At 40.3% G+C, this 13,285-nt stretch overlaps 1 protein-coding gene across 1 annotated transcript in view; it reads left to right on the top strand.

The window, feature by feature from the left end:
• Positions 1–7,750, top strand: part of LOC143131255 (phthioceranic/hydroxyphthioceranic acid synthase-like) — a 28,685-nt gene extending 20,935 nt beyond the window's left edge. Inside the window, exons 5-6 of the mRNA XM_076290757.1 lie at positions 1,180–1,361; positions 1,624–7,750. Of these exons, the coding sequence (XP_076146872.1) occupies positions 1,180–1,361; positions 1,624–7,164 (5,723 nt within the window). The 3' untranslated portion in view covers positions 7,165–7,750. The remainder of the gene's footprint in view (positions 1–1,179; positions 1,362–1,623) is intronic.
• The last annotated feature ends 5,535 nt before the right edge of the window (positions 7,751–13,285 follow it).

Consider the following 13,285-nt stretch of genomic DNA (forward strand, 5'->3'; position numbering starts at 1 on the left):
TGCATAGTTTGTTTAGGCTATTAATGTGTTGTATACTGTTAAGTACATGCCTAAAATTGTGGTCCATTTGTGGAAAAACACTTAAGATACGTTAAAACGAACTGAGTATGAGCTGGTAACTGACATTTTAAACAAAACGCCCACACACGACTGAACGTGGGGAGGCAGCGCGACATCTATGCGACACGACAAAATGAAGTGTCGTGCAAGTGGATCGGTACCGTCAGACTCTCATTTACGTTCCAAGCAGCGCGTTCATCCCACGTCCGGTTTTGAAACTATACGTGGCACGGAATTGTGGGTAATGCAGTTCGTTTTTGGCTACATTCATTGCCCAAAGTTGTCAAATTACGTCATTACCCATACATCTACTGCAACTTAAGCACGTGACAACTCGCACTCGGTCGTTTGTTTTACAGTTTTTACTCTTTTGTTTTTCAAAATCCAGCGTGAAATTAAACACTAAACAGCAACGATAGTCTGTAGAGTATAGCCTTACGTTTGATGAAGGGATTTCCTTAATGTTAAATAATAATTTGGCCCTGGCTAAAACGATGCACAAATTATTAGCCAATTATTTTGTTCATATTCACTCAGACTTGTGGCATTATAGGTTTCTGCATTAGGTCTACCGTTGGAACAAAATAAACCCAGAGAGTTCATTGATATGTAGGCCTATTTTATTCTTGTAGGTTATATGAGAAAAGGCCAAGAGTGTCTTAATTAAGCACTGTTTTATTTTATTTCGGTATTGTCTTACCTCAACAAGGCTACAGCTCCATGAAAACAATCAGATATAACTCCATAAAATCTATAAAGTCTATAAAAATATATGTTGTATTTGGCTGCTGTGTTTGACTGAAATGTAGACTATTCTTTTTTCATTTCAATACAGTATATGAAACAAACCTCAGTTTAGATAATCATATTCACACATTTTTTTGCCTAATTGACAACCATGACCATGATAACTGATCATATAAAATTAATGTGCACCTTGAGCAAATGATAAAAAATCTTTCAGAATGCTTTCCATTCTTGAACTGCATCGAATTGCATCGAATCGCATCGCATCGAATCGTACTGAATCGTTTTTATGAACATGTATCTTTTCTTGTATCGAATCATGCCCATGTATCTAGATGCGAATGTATGCATTCTACTTATTAATCATTACAGGGGACTGTCACATGGCAGTTTGTGGAGGTGTCTGTGCCATCTTTGATCCAATAGTCTTTGTGGCACTCAGCAAAGCCAAGATGATCTCACCTGATGGCACCAGCAAACCTTTCTCCAGCAGAGCAGATGGCTACGGCAGAGGGGAGGGCTGTGGAGTTGTCCTGCTGAAACCTCTTAAACAAGTAGGATGTTGTGCATTAGTCAAAATAATATGTTGAAAGCAATCATATAAGTTTGACAAGTATAAGTATTAGCATCAAGTACTAAAAAGATACTTTATAAGATATTTTTGATATTTTCACTCAATCAAAATAAATGGGCTTGTTGCACCCCTATTTTTTTCCATAAATATGTATAATTTGTGTAATATGTAATGTGTTATTCACAATTAAATACATTACATAAAGACAACAAACTAACAGTGTTTGTTCTTGTTTTTCTCAGGCTCTTCAAGACTTTGACAATATTTGGGGCATTATCAGCAAAACAGCAGTTAACCAAGATGGCCACTCTGTTTCTCCAATGACCAAGCCATCTATGATTCAGCAGGAAGAGTTGCTCCACAGAATCTATTCAACAGAGAGTGACCTGACCAGTGTCCAGTACATAGAAGCTCATGGGACTGGAACACCAGTAGGTGACCCAATAGAGGCAGGTAGCATCTCAAACGTCATTGCCAAAGCAAGGCCTCTAGGATCAGACACTCTCATTATAGGCTCTGTTAAAAGTAACATTGGACACACTGAATCAGCAGCAGGTGTGGCAGGACTGATAAAGGTTTTACTAATGATGAAACATGAGACAATTGTTCCATCAGTGTTCTACAGTGAGGACAGTTCCAGTATAGATGCAAAGTCTTTGAATCTTAAGGTTCCCACCAAAGCAGAACCATGGAAAGACACAAACATAAATGGAAGAGTAGCAGGAATCAATAACTTTGGTTTTGGTGGGACAAATGCCCACGTTGTTGTTAAACAATACAAACGAGCTCAAGTCCCTAAACCTGCGATTAGACAAAGATGTCTATATTTTGTTCTGTCTGCAGCATCAGAAAAGTCTCTTAGTATGATGATTGAGGACACACTTGAGAAGATCAGTAATGACAACACAGACAATGTGTCATTACTTGCATACACGTCATCATGCAGAAGAAGTCATCTAAAAAACAGATATAGGGTAGCGTTCCTATCTCCTTCTTTGACAGATCTCCAAAATCAGCTCAAATCATCTCTGAATACAAAAATTGTTCCATCTGTTCCAAACCCTAGGTTAGTGTTTGTATTCTGTGGAAATGGTGTGACCTACAGAGGTATGTGCAGGCAGCTCCTTAAAGAAGAGCCCATTTTCAGGGAAAAGGTGCAAGAAATTGAAACCCTTTTCCAAAGTTACAAACCTCTTAAAATGATTGAAGCATTAGAAAGTGACAATGATAACAGTGTGGAATTTTCCAGACCCGATGTTATCCAGCCCCTTCTCTTTGCCATTCAGGTTGCTATTTACTGTCTCCTGAAGTATTTTGGAGTAAAGCCAGATTCTGTTCTAGGGTACTCTGTAGGAGAGGTGGCTGCTGCTCATTGCTCTGGTCTGTTGTCTCTTGAGGATGCTGTGAAGGTGATCCATTACCGTAGTGCTTTACAAAGCAAGGTCACAGGAGGGAAAATGCTGGTTGTCAGTAACATGGCTGTATCAGAGGTCTTGAAAAGCCTTCCATCATACTCAGGAAAGGTTTGTTTGGCTGCTCACAACAGTCCTCAATCTTGCACACTGTCAGGTGATGCAGATGCTATTGCTAGCCTACATCAAACATTAAGTAATGGAGACAATGGAAAAAATCTGTTTCTACATGTATTGGATGTCCCGGCGGCTTACCATAGTCATACAATGGACCCCATCTTGTCTGAGGTTGAGAAACGCATTGGGTCTTTGGAAAAGAATGAGAAAGTGGCTGAACTATACTCAACTGTCTCGGGTAAAATATCCTCAACAAATGATTTCTGCACAGGAGCATACTGGTCCAAAAACATCAGAGACCCTGTCTTATTTGAGCAAACTCTGATGTCTGCAGCTAAAGACAAGAATACGGTTTTCGTAGAGATAGGTCCTAGGCGAGCACTGCAGCGGAACATCATTGAGACTCTTTGCAAAGACACTGTGGTACTGTCCTCAGTACTGCCAGACAGAGACCATGAGACAGTGCTCTCAGTTGCAGGGAAACTGTTTGAACTGGGAGTTCACATAGACTGGGGGCAGTTTTATAAAGGTTACGAGAGCCCACCAACTGTTTTACCAAGGTACCAGTTTGATGTTGAGAGAAAGCCACTGCCATCTGCATATAAAAATGGCAATATTGCACAGTATCACCCTGTGCTAACACCATTAGGCAGAGAAGGCACTGAATTCAGCTGTGACCTATTTTCTGATGCAGTGTCTTACCTGCATCATCATAAAAACAATGATGTTGCCATCATCCCAGGTGCCTTTCACATTGAGCTAGGCTTGGCGTCTTTCTTGGCTCATGTGAAACCCAGAGTAACTCTGAATGCCCTTCAACTCAGTATCAGCTTTGAGAGTCCATTTCTTCTGACAAAGAATCCACCAGAGTTGAAAGTCAAACTAGAGCCAGGCAAACACGAGACTATGTTCAAGGTGCAATCCAACACGGCAACCTATGCTTCAGGAGTAATAGAGTGCAAAAAGGGAAGGGTACCTATAGTGCCCTGTATCTCTATTCATGATCTGTACAAGAGGTGCAATGCCACCATGGATTCTGAGAACTTTTACCGTGCTTCGAGTCTGAAGGGCTTCCAGTACACCTCTGTCTTCAGAAACAAGGCGGATGTTCATTATGGGGAGGAATATAGGGAAGCTCTCACAACTGTGACAGTCCCTGAGGAGTTACTTCCTCAGCTGCATGACTACTGCATTCACCCAGTGATTTTAGATTATGCCCTTCAACTTGCACCTGTCACTGTAGCAAAGAGTTTCATAGGAAGGTCTGGGTTTCCCTCTTCAATAGGTGCGATCACTGCCTTTGAGCCTCTGCAAGATGAGATGGTCATTTATCTGAGGACCACTGTTGTTGGAGAAAACCATATTGAAGTCTGTGGCTGTTTTGCTAGCATAGCTGGAAAGGTTTTGGTTGAGATTCAACATATGATGATCAAATACCTTGGACGCAATTCGGAGATTGTTGAAGAGTTGTTTTACCACAATGAGTTCATTGTGATCTCAGAGAACCCTGAGCCCAACCATGCTATTAGAGCCTTGGTCTTTGCTGATCATTCAGGCATAGCAAAAGGTTTGCAACAGCATCTAAATCCTGAGTCAGTATGCATTCCATTCAGACATGCCAAAGAACTCCTCAGCATTGGACTTCAGGGTATACTGTCCAAATACAGTATATCAGATATTAAGAAAAACATTCAGGAAATATTGTTTATTTGGAGTGAGCTAGACCTCACTGTTTACAGTGTGGATGACGCTTTGGAGAATCTAGTTATGTGCTGTGAAGCCTATCGTCGAATAGCATTAGAGCTGAAGACAATCAACTTCCCAAATCCCTTCAGAACAGTGACCTATCGGTCTGCAGAGGGCACTGTAGACCACATCAGCCCTGGGTTTGTGTTGTCTGGCTTGACACGAGGCTGTGCAGCAGAGATCTCAAATCTCTCCTTTCAGCTGATTGACATGGGCTCTGACTCAGAACAAGACATCAGAGCCCTGGCTCAGGTCCTGACTTCCTACCCCTGCAGCAAATACCCAGAATTGGTGGTCAAAAATGGGCAAATTCTCCAGCCACAAATTGTGCACACGTTATCACCTAGTGTGGATATAGACATCAATGTTGCGAGTTCAAAGGCTGCACAGTTCATGCTCCAGACTGCAGATCCTTTCAAAATGTCGAGTCTGTCTGCCCTTATCTCTGACAGGGAGGTTGGTCAGATTCCTAAGAGAAGTGTGAAAGTAAAGCTCACTAAAATATGTGTGCATACCTCAAACTACTTTCCAGTCAGTGTCACTGATCTTAAAGATGGAGACACAATGTACTGGAGCACACAAACAAAGCAGAATCACAAGCTCCTGGCTCTTGACTTCAGTGGCACTGTCACAGCTGTCGGAAAGGAAGTCAGCAAGCTAAAAGTGGGAGACCACATTGCTGCCTGCTACCCTGCCACTGCCTCATCGGAAGTCATAGTTCCTGAAGCCACCTGCTACAGAACAAAACATTTTCCATTTTTGAGAGAAATCCCCTGCATGTCTTATTTTGCATTGGCATGGGCAGTCTTGCATCATGCATTGCCAAAAGTGAAACAGTCCAAAAAAATGATAATCTTTTCCCCTGTTCCAGATTCAGGTTTGCTGAAGGTTTTAAACTTGACTGCAAATAGATCTGGGTGGGACTCCATTGTCAGTACAGAATTAGGTTGCCATCAGGATTTGAGTAAGATTGATACGTTTGTCCTCTTGCCACCTTTTGGTAAACATCTGCTAGACAAAGTTTGTAAAATTCCTGCTGCAAAATACATTGTTGCTGTTTGTGAGAAAGACCTGCCATCCCACACATCAACAAACTTCCTAACAGAGGGAAAAGATTATTTTCACATTCAGACACTTCTTATGCACAGTATTCTGGGGCAGAGTTTTCTCAAAGCACACACACCAAATATTTACAAATGGCTCAAGTCACTGCACCTGACTAAACAGTCATTTAATGTCTCTGGGGTAACTTTTCAAAGGCCAACATCTGGGAGCACGGAACTCCCAGAATCTCTAAATTCTCATTCATACTTGACCTGTGCAACCATACCCACAGTGGTACTCAAGAATGATAATGTGGGATATCCATTGTCTGATATCCCGTTGATGCCAAAAGAGCGTCAGTTTTTCCAGAAGAACTCTGTGTACATTGTGGCTGGTGGACTCACTGGACTGGGATTTGAGACAGTGAAATTCATTGCTTTGAGAGGGGGAGGACACATCGTCATTCTCTCCCGACGAAATCCCACTCTTGAAATGCAGCATGACATCGATGGCATAAAACAACAAGGAGGGGTCGTGATTGTCAGTTTGCAGTGTGATGTTTCACAACCAGCAGATGTGGAAAAGGCAATCACATATATCGAACACCAATTTCCCTCCAGTGCAATCAGAGGAGTCTTTCACAGTGCAGTTGTGCTTCATGATGGGCTCATTGAGACACTTAATAAATCCCTCTTTGAGAAAGTCTTGAAGCCAAAAGTGAATGGAGTGCTTAATTTGCACCGTGCTACCAAGCACTGCAAGCTAGACTACTTTGTTTGCTACTCATCCATCTCCTCTTTCATTGGAAATGCCTCTCAGACAAATTATGCAGCTGCAAACTCATTCCTTGATTCATTCTGTCACTACAGAAGACGTCTTGGACTTGCTGCACAGTCCATAAATTGGGGTGCTCTAAACCTTGGTCTTCTGTTAAACAAAGACCACTTTCAAAGGTTCCTTGAGGCAAGAGGTTTGACAGTGATGAATCTCTCAGAAATTCAAAAGAGTCTCGAAGAGTGCCTTCTCCTGAACAAACCTCAACAGGTTATTTGTAAGTTCAATTTCAAGAACATGATCTATAATGTCCTGTCTCAAAATGTATCACTCCAAACACGCCTCTACGCAGTGGTGGAGGATGGGCTCAGAAAAGCCAATCTGATATCCTCATATGTTGAGCAAATGGTTTCTCCATCTTCACCAGATGATTATATCAAATCGTTACTCAGTGAAACGATCAATGTGCAAATTGATGAACTGAGTGAAGATAGACTTCTCTCAGCTCTGGGCCTTGATTCAATGTTGGCTATGACATTACAGAACCTCATTTACCAAGGGAGGGGTGTGAGTGTTCCCCTTGTAAAAATGTTGGATCCAAACAGCACAGTTGCTACCTTAGTGGAATTTCTGAGTGATGATGCAAGTATTGACAGCGGAACTACTGTTGAAATCTCAACAGCACTCTAAATGTTCAATTAAGCGCTATGGCATGAGGGAGAATGCTGTGTTGGTAAAGGATATCTACAAGGCTGTGGGGATTACCATAGGGAATACTACTACCAACTAATCAAGTTGAAAGAAATCAAACTGCGTTTTCAAATCTTAGATTTTTGTTCATTCTTCTTCCGCCTCACATTAATAGTTCTAATGTTGGTCTTGGCAATTACTGTTGCCAAACAAACTAGTTAAGTGCAAGAGCCTATATGTGCACAAAAAATGTATCCTGCTTGTCTTCAGCTTACATGTCAATTGGAACTTTCACCCCACTGCGTCCACTCCGTTTTCTAACTCAATAACTGCCAAAAGTGACAATATGAAATCGCTGCTCTCTTACTTTCAATGATTGGAATGTTAAGTCAGACATTTCGGAGTGATCACTAGCGGTGTGAGTCCAAGTAGGGTGTCCTGGGATATTGCCACTCATGGAATATGGAGTTCAGCCGAACCTAAGAAGCATTAATTCATCCCTATATTAGTGTTTTAGAACAGGGTTTCTCAATGTCGGTTCGGGGACATCAGTGTGATTCGGGGATCATTCAGTTTCCTTTGAGGGCAAATGTAGGCTAACATTAATGGCAAATTCACTCATTTGATCTGATTTACTGATTTTTAAAAAAAAATGAATGAATTTAAATATTTTGGTATCCATGAAAAAAAATAATAATGGAAAAAAATATTATGATGATGAAATAGGGGCCTATGATAGAAGAAGAAAGAATGCCACTAATTAGAACTTTCAGATAAATTACAAAGTTGATCATGATGACCCAATAGGAAGTAGTTGAGATACAGTGTGTAAGCATTTAAAAAGAAGACTCCTGAAATTTACTCATTGTAAATGTTGTATGTAGCCTATTGTTCCACACATAGCCGTATCATGTTTTTTATTTTATTTTAAGTAATCTAAATCTACAATAAAATCACATTGAATTACTTTTTGAACATCTGATTATTGATTGTAAGATAAAACCCAGCCCAGGTTTCCTGGAGTACTGAAAAGCCTCCATGTGTTTGTAAAGACTGAGTAACAAACAACTGAATTGAATAAAAAAAATAATAAAAAACATGTAATAAAATAATAAACAAAAATTAAGATTTTTAAAAGTTTTTTGTGCTGATTGTGTATGTCCATTGCTATACAATTTCAATTGAGTTGTAGATGATTTCACGAATGTGAAATAAAGATATTAATATTAATATTGATCATCATTGTAATGAATATGTTCACAGTAAGCAATCACAAAGGAACAACTAAATATGATTAATCAGGGACGACTAAATATGATTGTCAAATGACGGCCAAATGCGCACCTATGGTGATATCTGTTTGTCATGTTCAATTTACTGTTAGATGGTATGTAAGACATTGATAATAGTTTGACCACAAATCCACAGCAGAACAGGGGTGCATCGGAACAGTGCTGTTCATCAGGCCATTGTACTATCCCAACATGAATACAGATTGTCTTTTAATGCCATCAGAATAAAATCTTTTGTAATTAAATACATGCATTAGAGTAAGGTATTAGAAGCGGTCATATAGGGATTGTCAAAGTTTTTTTTTTTTTTTTTTCGTCATCTACTTCCTGAAATGTTGGTCAAAGATACCCGGGGCACCGAAACACCGGGGCACATGAAATTTGGTGGGTATGTAGCCCCACTAGACTTTTACGGAAAAATTTAGTTTGGTCCCCGGGGGCCACTCTCCCTCCGCGCTGGGCCCCCCGAAAAATAACTACCTGAACCGTGGCACCGAGGATGAAGAAAGGCACCGAGGATGAAGAAATTTTTATGGTATGTTGGTCTCAAGGGCCCACATCAACCTAGACCATAATCACTCATTTGTGATTTGCACCCCCCCGGTAAAAAATGAAAATGCAATATCATTCTGCTTTAATCGCCCCTCTCTTCAGTAAAGACGTTCAGAACTGCACCAAATTTTATGTGTATGATTAACCTGACATTCTCTGGGGGTATGCCATGTTTCGTAGAATTTCATCCATGGGGGGGTCTAAAAAATTAAGTTATGTGTACATTTAGTGACTGTACACTCATTGGCCTGTAGATGGTGGTGCACACATAAACACACGCACACACACACACAGGCACGTATACCATCAGTATCGGCAATTAGAACGGGCGATACATAATTACAAATTCAGTAGGATTAAAGGAAAACCAAATATTCATCATAATAATAATTTGGCTGCATTTCCAGTATTGGCGTCACGTAGTCGTTTGTCCACTAGATGGCGCATCGTTGCAGTGAGACGTAATTTTGTTGGAAGTTAATCTAAAGTGGGTTGGAAAGACACTACGCTTCCTACAAGGACAAGACTGTACAGTAGTTTACCGCAGAAAACGTCTAAGGGTAGGATGATTTCTGCATGACATGTAATTCCCATTTCCTCTTGAAGCCGAAATAAATCTGAGAATGTTTATCGCAATGTAGATTTATTAACGCACCCGTGATGATCTACATCTCCATTTAAACCAGATGTTTTAGAGCGCACGTTGAGATGTATTCAGGGCAGGGCTGTACCTACACATATTTGTTGCACGTGCTACAAAAATCATTCTTTGCGATGGATGATTTAGTACCAACTTTACACCGGTCAGATACAGTTTTGCCTATGGCTATATTCCGTGAGACTGAGGCACTTTTTGTTTGTTCGAAGTGCGTGTTTAGGGTGTGAGAGGGGAGTCGATGTGCTTTGATTCCAGCTTGGTAGTTGTAGTCTATGCAATTAAAAAACACGTGTGTGTGAAGTATCCAAACAATGATAACGCTTTCATTATGGCTGCTTTAGCCACAGACCTTGAGCTACTGTACAGTGGGTTGGGTTCCATTTAGAAGTGTCCACTTCATTCGCCCTTTCCGTGATTCACACAGCTACGTGAAATGTATTACTACTGATATGCAGAACTATTAACTTTTCGCCAAGAGGTGGCAGCTTGATACTGTAAGGTGTAAGCCATTGGTTCCAAAGGAGATTTTATTTGGGTCGCCAGCATAGCCTAGTGACAATTTCTGTTGTGTAATAGGCCTAGCATAGGGCCTACCTTATATAGCTTATAGTTTGTTAACAGTCACGGTTTTGTCATAACTCCCTCTATGCATTTTTGCATTTAGAATAGCTCTGAAACCGGGGGGCGAACACGTCGCAGGGGTGCGTGCATATCTCAATCGCAAAATTAAACAATATTTCTATCGGGCGCCTACCATGGACTAGGCTGGGTGAAAATCAAAAGATTGCGTCAAAAGATTGAGCTTAACCATGGACCTCATAGTTGTAAAATGCAAGGGAACATGAATCAGCATATTATTTGCAGAAACAATAACGGACAGTAGCTCTTCAACTTTGCCCGTTAAAATGTGTATGAACAGTCTTGCAACGCATTTCATGAAGGCCCTTTTGGACATGTCAGTTATTTGCACCACTGGGTAAAACGGCATTTTGTTTTAGACTACTGGTATTTAATTTGTGCATTGACAATAAAGCTGAATATCATTTGAACTAGATGACTAAACTTATGCATATGTAGAAGAAGAAACAGTCACAAAAATCCATGACATGACCTCTCTTCTTGATAGCTGTTGAAAACTGCATGGAACTGACAGGGATTGTTTTGTTTAATAATAAATAAATAAATACATTATGCTGCTACCTTCTGCTTTTCCCAAATACAATGTAGCCTACAGGTGTACCTGTACAGGTGGACTGTGATGAACTGCCCTACTTGTGATTGTTTAGAGATTTTAAAGGTTTTATAACAATGCTACAAATTTTTTGGCCCAGAAACAAATCTATTCACCTTTGCAGCGCCAGTAGGCTAGCCTAGAAATCTAGACGCGCCCCTAGCGGCAGCAAATTATATTTGCTGCCAGGGCTAGTCTAGCAACTCTCCGTTGGCTTGTGAGCTCCAGAAATCGAAACTTAATCTGGCTATTGAAATCGTGTATAGAGTCGTTTGGTGGGCTTAACATAATGATTGATGGCAGAGTTGCAACGGTTTGGCTTGAGTTCCCTGCTACTTGAAAACAAATATCCTATTGCGTCCTATTGCGTGCAGAGGGAATTTGAAAGACAACTGATTATCCCGCCCCTCGGACTGAGCACTGCGAACGGTGAGTGCCCAGACCCTACATTTTAATGTGGGTCTGGCTCGCCAGGCTACCAGTAGGCTACTTTGTGTGCGGAATTTGTGCAAACACACATTCCAAACAAGCATACACAAAAGTTTCAAGAGTGGGGGATAGAGTAGAAGATGGAGACAAATTCATTAATATGATTTATTTTCGCGGAATGGATGTACAGGACTGAGCGGCGGTCATATTTTGTACCGCTATGCGGTACATCTAGTTAAAATGAGAGGGGGGCATATTTCCAAAGTCACTTACCATCAGGTCTTGCAGCCTTCATTCAAATTACCAGTCAGATCTTGGACATAAAAATAAGCTTAGACTGTTCCTAACAAAGGCCTCCTGCAAATTCTTATGTCAGTGAGGATGGATGTATGCAGATTATCATATTCAAAGAGAAATTAGAACATTCAAGTGCATGTTGATGGCAATGTCAGTGAGCCTCCTTGAAATGAATTCTGTTGAGAGGAAAAGGATCTGATTCAAACAGTAGTGTGCCTAGATCAGTGTTTCTCAAAGTGTGGTCTTGGGACCACTGGTCGTCCGCAAGCTATCCCAAGTGGTCCGTGAGCAGACGTGGTAAAATACAGTATAATATAGATACGTTTTATTATTATTACACAACACAACATTCCAACTACTTAGAGGTTATATGAAACATCACCTCCAGTGACAACACCTAAAGATACGCCTTTAGGTGTTGTCCCACATAGCTTATTGCTGCAGTAATTGTTGTCAGTATGTAAATGGTGCTTCATTTGCTTATTCAAATGATGGTTTGTGTAACGACACAAAAAAAAACAGTTTTTAAAAAGGGTTTGGGAAATATTGGAAGAGTTTTTTGCTTTTCCAAGAGATGCTTTTCCAACAGTGTGATGTTTTGCTGGTTTAGTGTAAGGTTTTATAGTTAGTGTGTAGTTTTGCATAAATAACCTGTAGTGTCAAAGACTGAACATAAGCAATCCAAAGAAATATAAGGTAAACTGTAATTCCTGTTTCTTTCAGATTTGTTTATCAATCAATACTTGTGATTATATATTATATACTGTATATCTCTACAATGCCACATGCAATAATGTTTTATAAAAATTCTGTCATAATGTTTATTTATACTAGTGCAGTGCCCGTTCAAACATGTTATTCCTGTAGCCCAATTACATGCCTGCAGGTAGGCCTGCTTTGAAAATAGAATAGGGAAAAACATAATTCCAGTTAAGCATTCAATAATGAATAGGTTTACAGATAATATAATAATATAATAAATGTGAAGTGAGCAGAATTTAAGCATGGCTACATGTGACATTTTTTACAAATCAAAATTACATAATCCTAACAGCTGTTTTGAGTCAAGGCTATATGCTTAGCCTATTGAATAACTTGATGATAGAGAAAACCATTTTGTGGAATGATGCATCATATGAAATTTGCAACGGTGTGACTCAAAAACAGTCTCTGGTGGCCTATAAGTGACATCACACTCTGTCTGCCACTCGTTGCTTGTCGCTGGTTATGCTTTGCATGTGTGGCATTCTGAGACGTTCTTTAATTCGGGACCATCATTGCTCGTTTCAATTTAGGACCTTGCAGTTGGAACTGTCGTTTGCTTATTCAAAGTCTAAAGACAGTCCAAAGTAGCCTGGGCTATTCATATAGCATCACACTCTGTCTGCCACTCGTTGCTTGTCGCTGGTTATGCTTTGCATGTGTGGCATTCTGAGACGTTCTTTAATTCGGGACCATTATCGCTCGTTTCAATTTAGGACCTTGCAGTTGGAATTGTCGTTTGCTTATTCAAAGTCTAAAGACAGTCCAAAGTAGCCTGGGCTATTCGAAGTGTCTGTTTATTGCACATCATTTTTTATGTCATTTTGAAGAGCCACTGCATACCTGTATGTCTTGGCGTGTTGTTGCAAAATCCGCGGAGTTCACTTTATTGTTGAGGTC

The sequence above is a fragment of the Alosa pseudoharengus genome, unplaced genomic scaffold (assembly GCF_046254945.1).
Source record: "Alosa pseudoharengus isolate Yale_2024_CS ecotype anadromous, Long Island Sound unplaced genomic scaffold, YU_APseudo_1.1 YU_APseudo_1.1_scf_18, whole genome shotgun sequence".
Lineage (NCBI taxonomy): Eukaryota > Metazoa > Chordata > Actinopteri > Clupeiformes > Clupeidae > Alosa > Alosa pseudoharengus.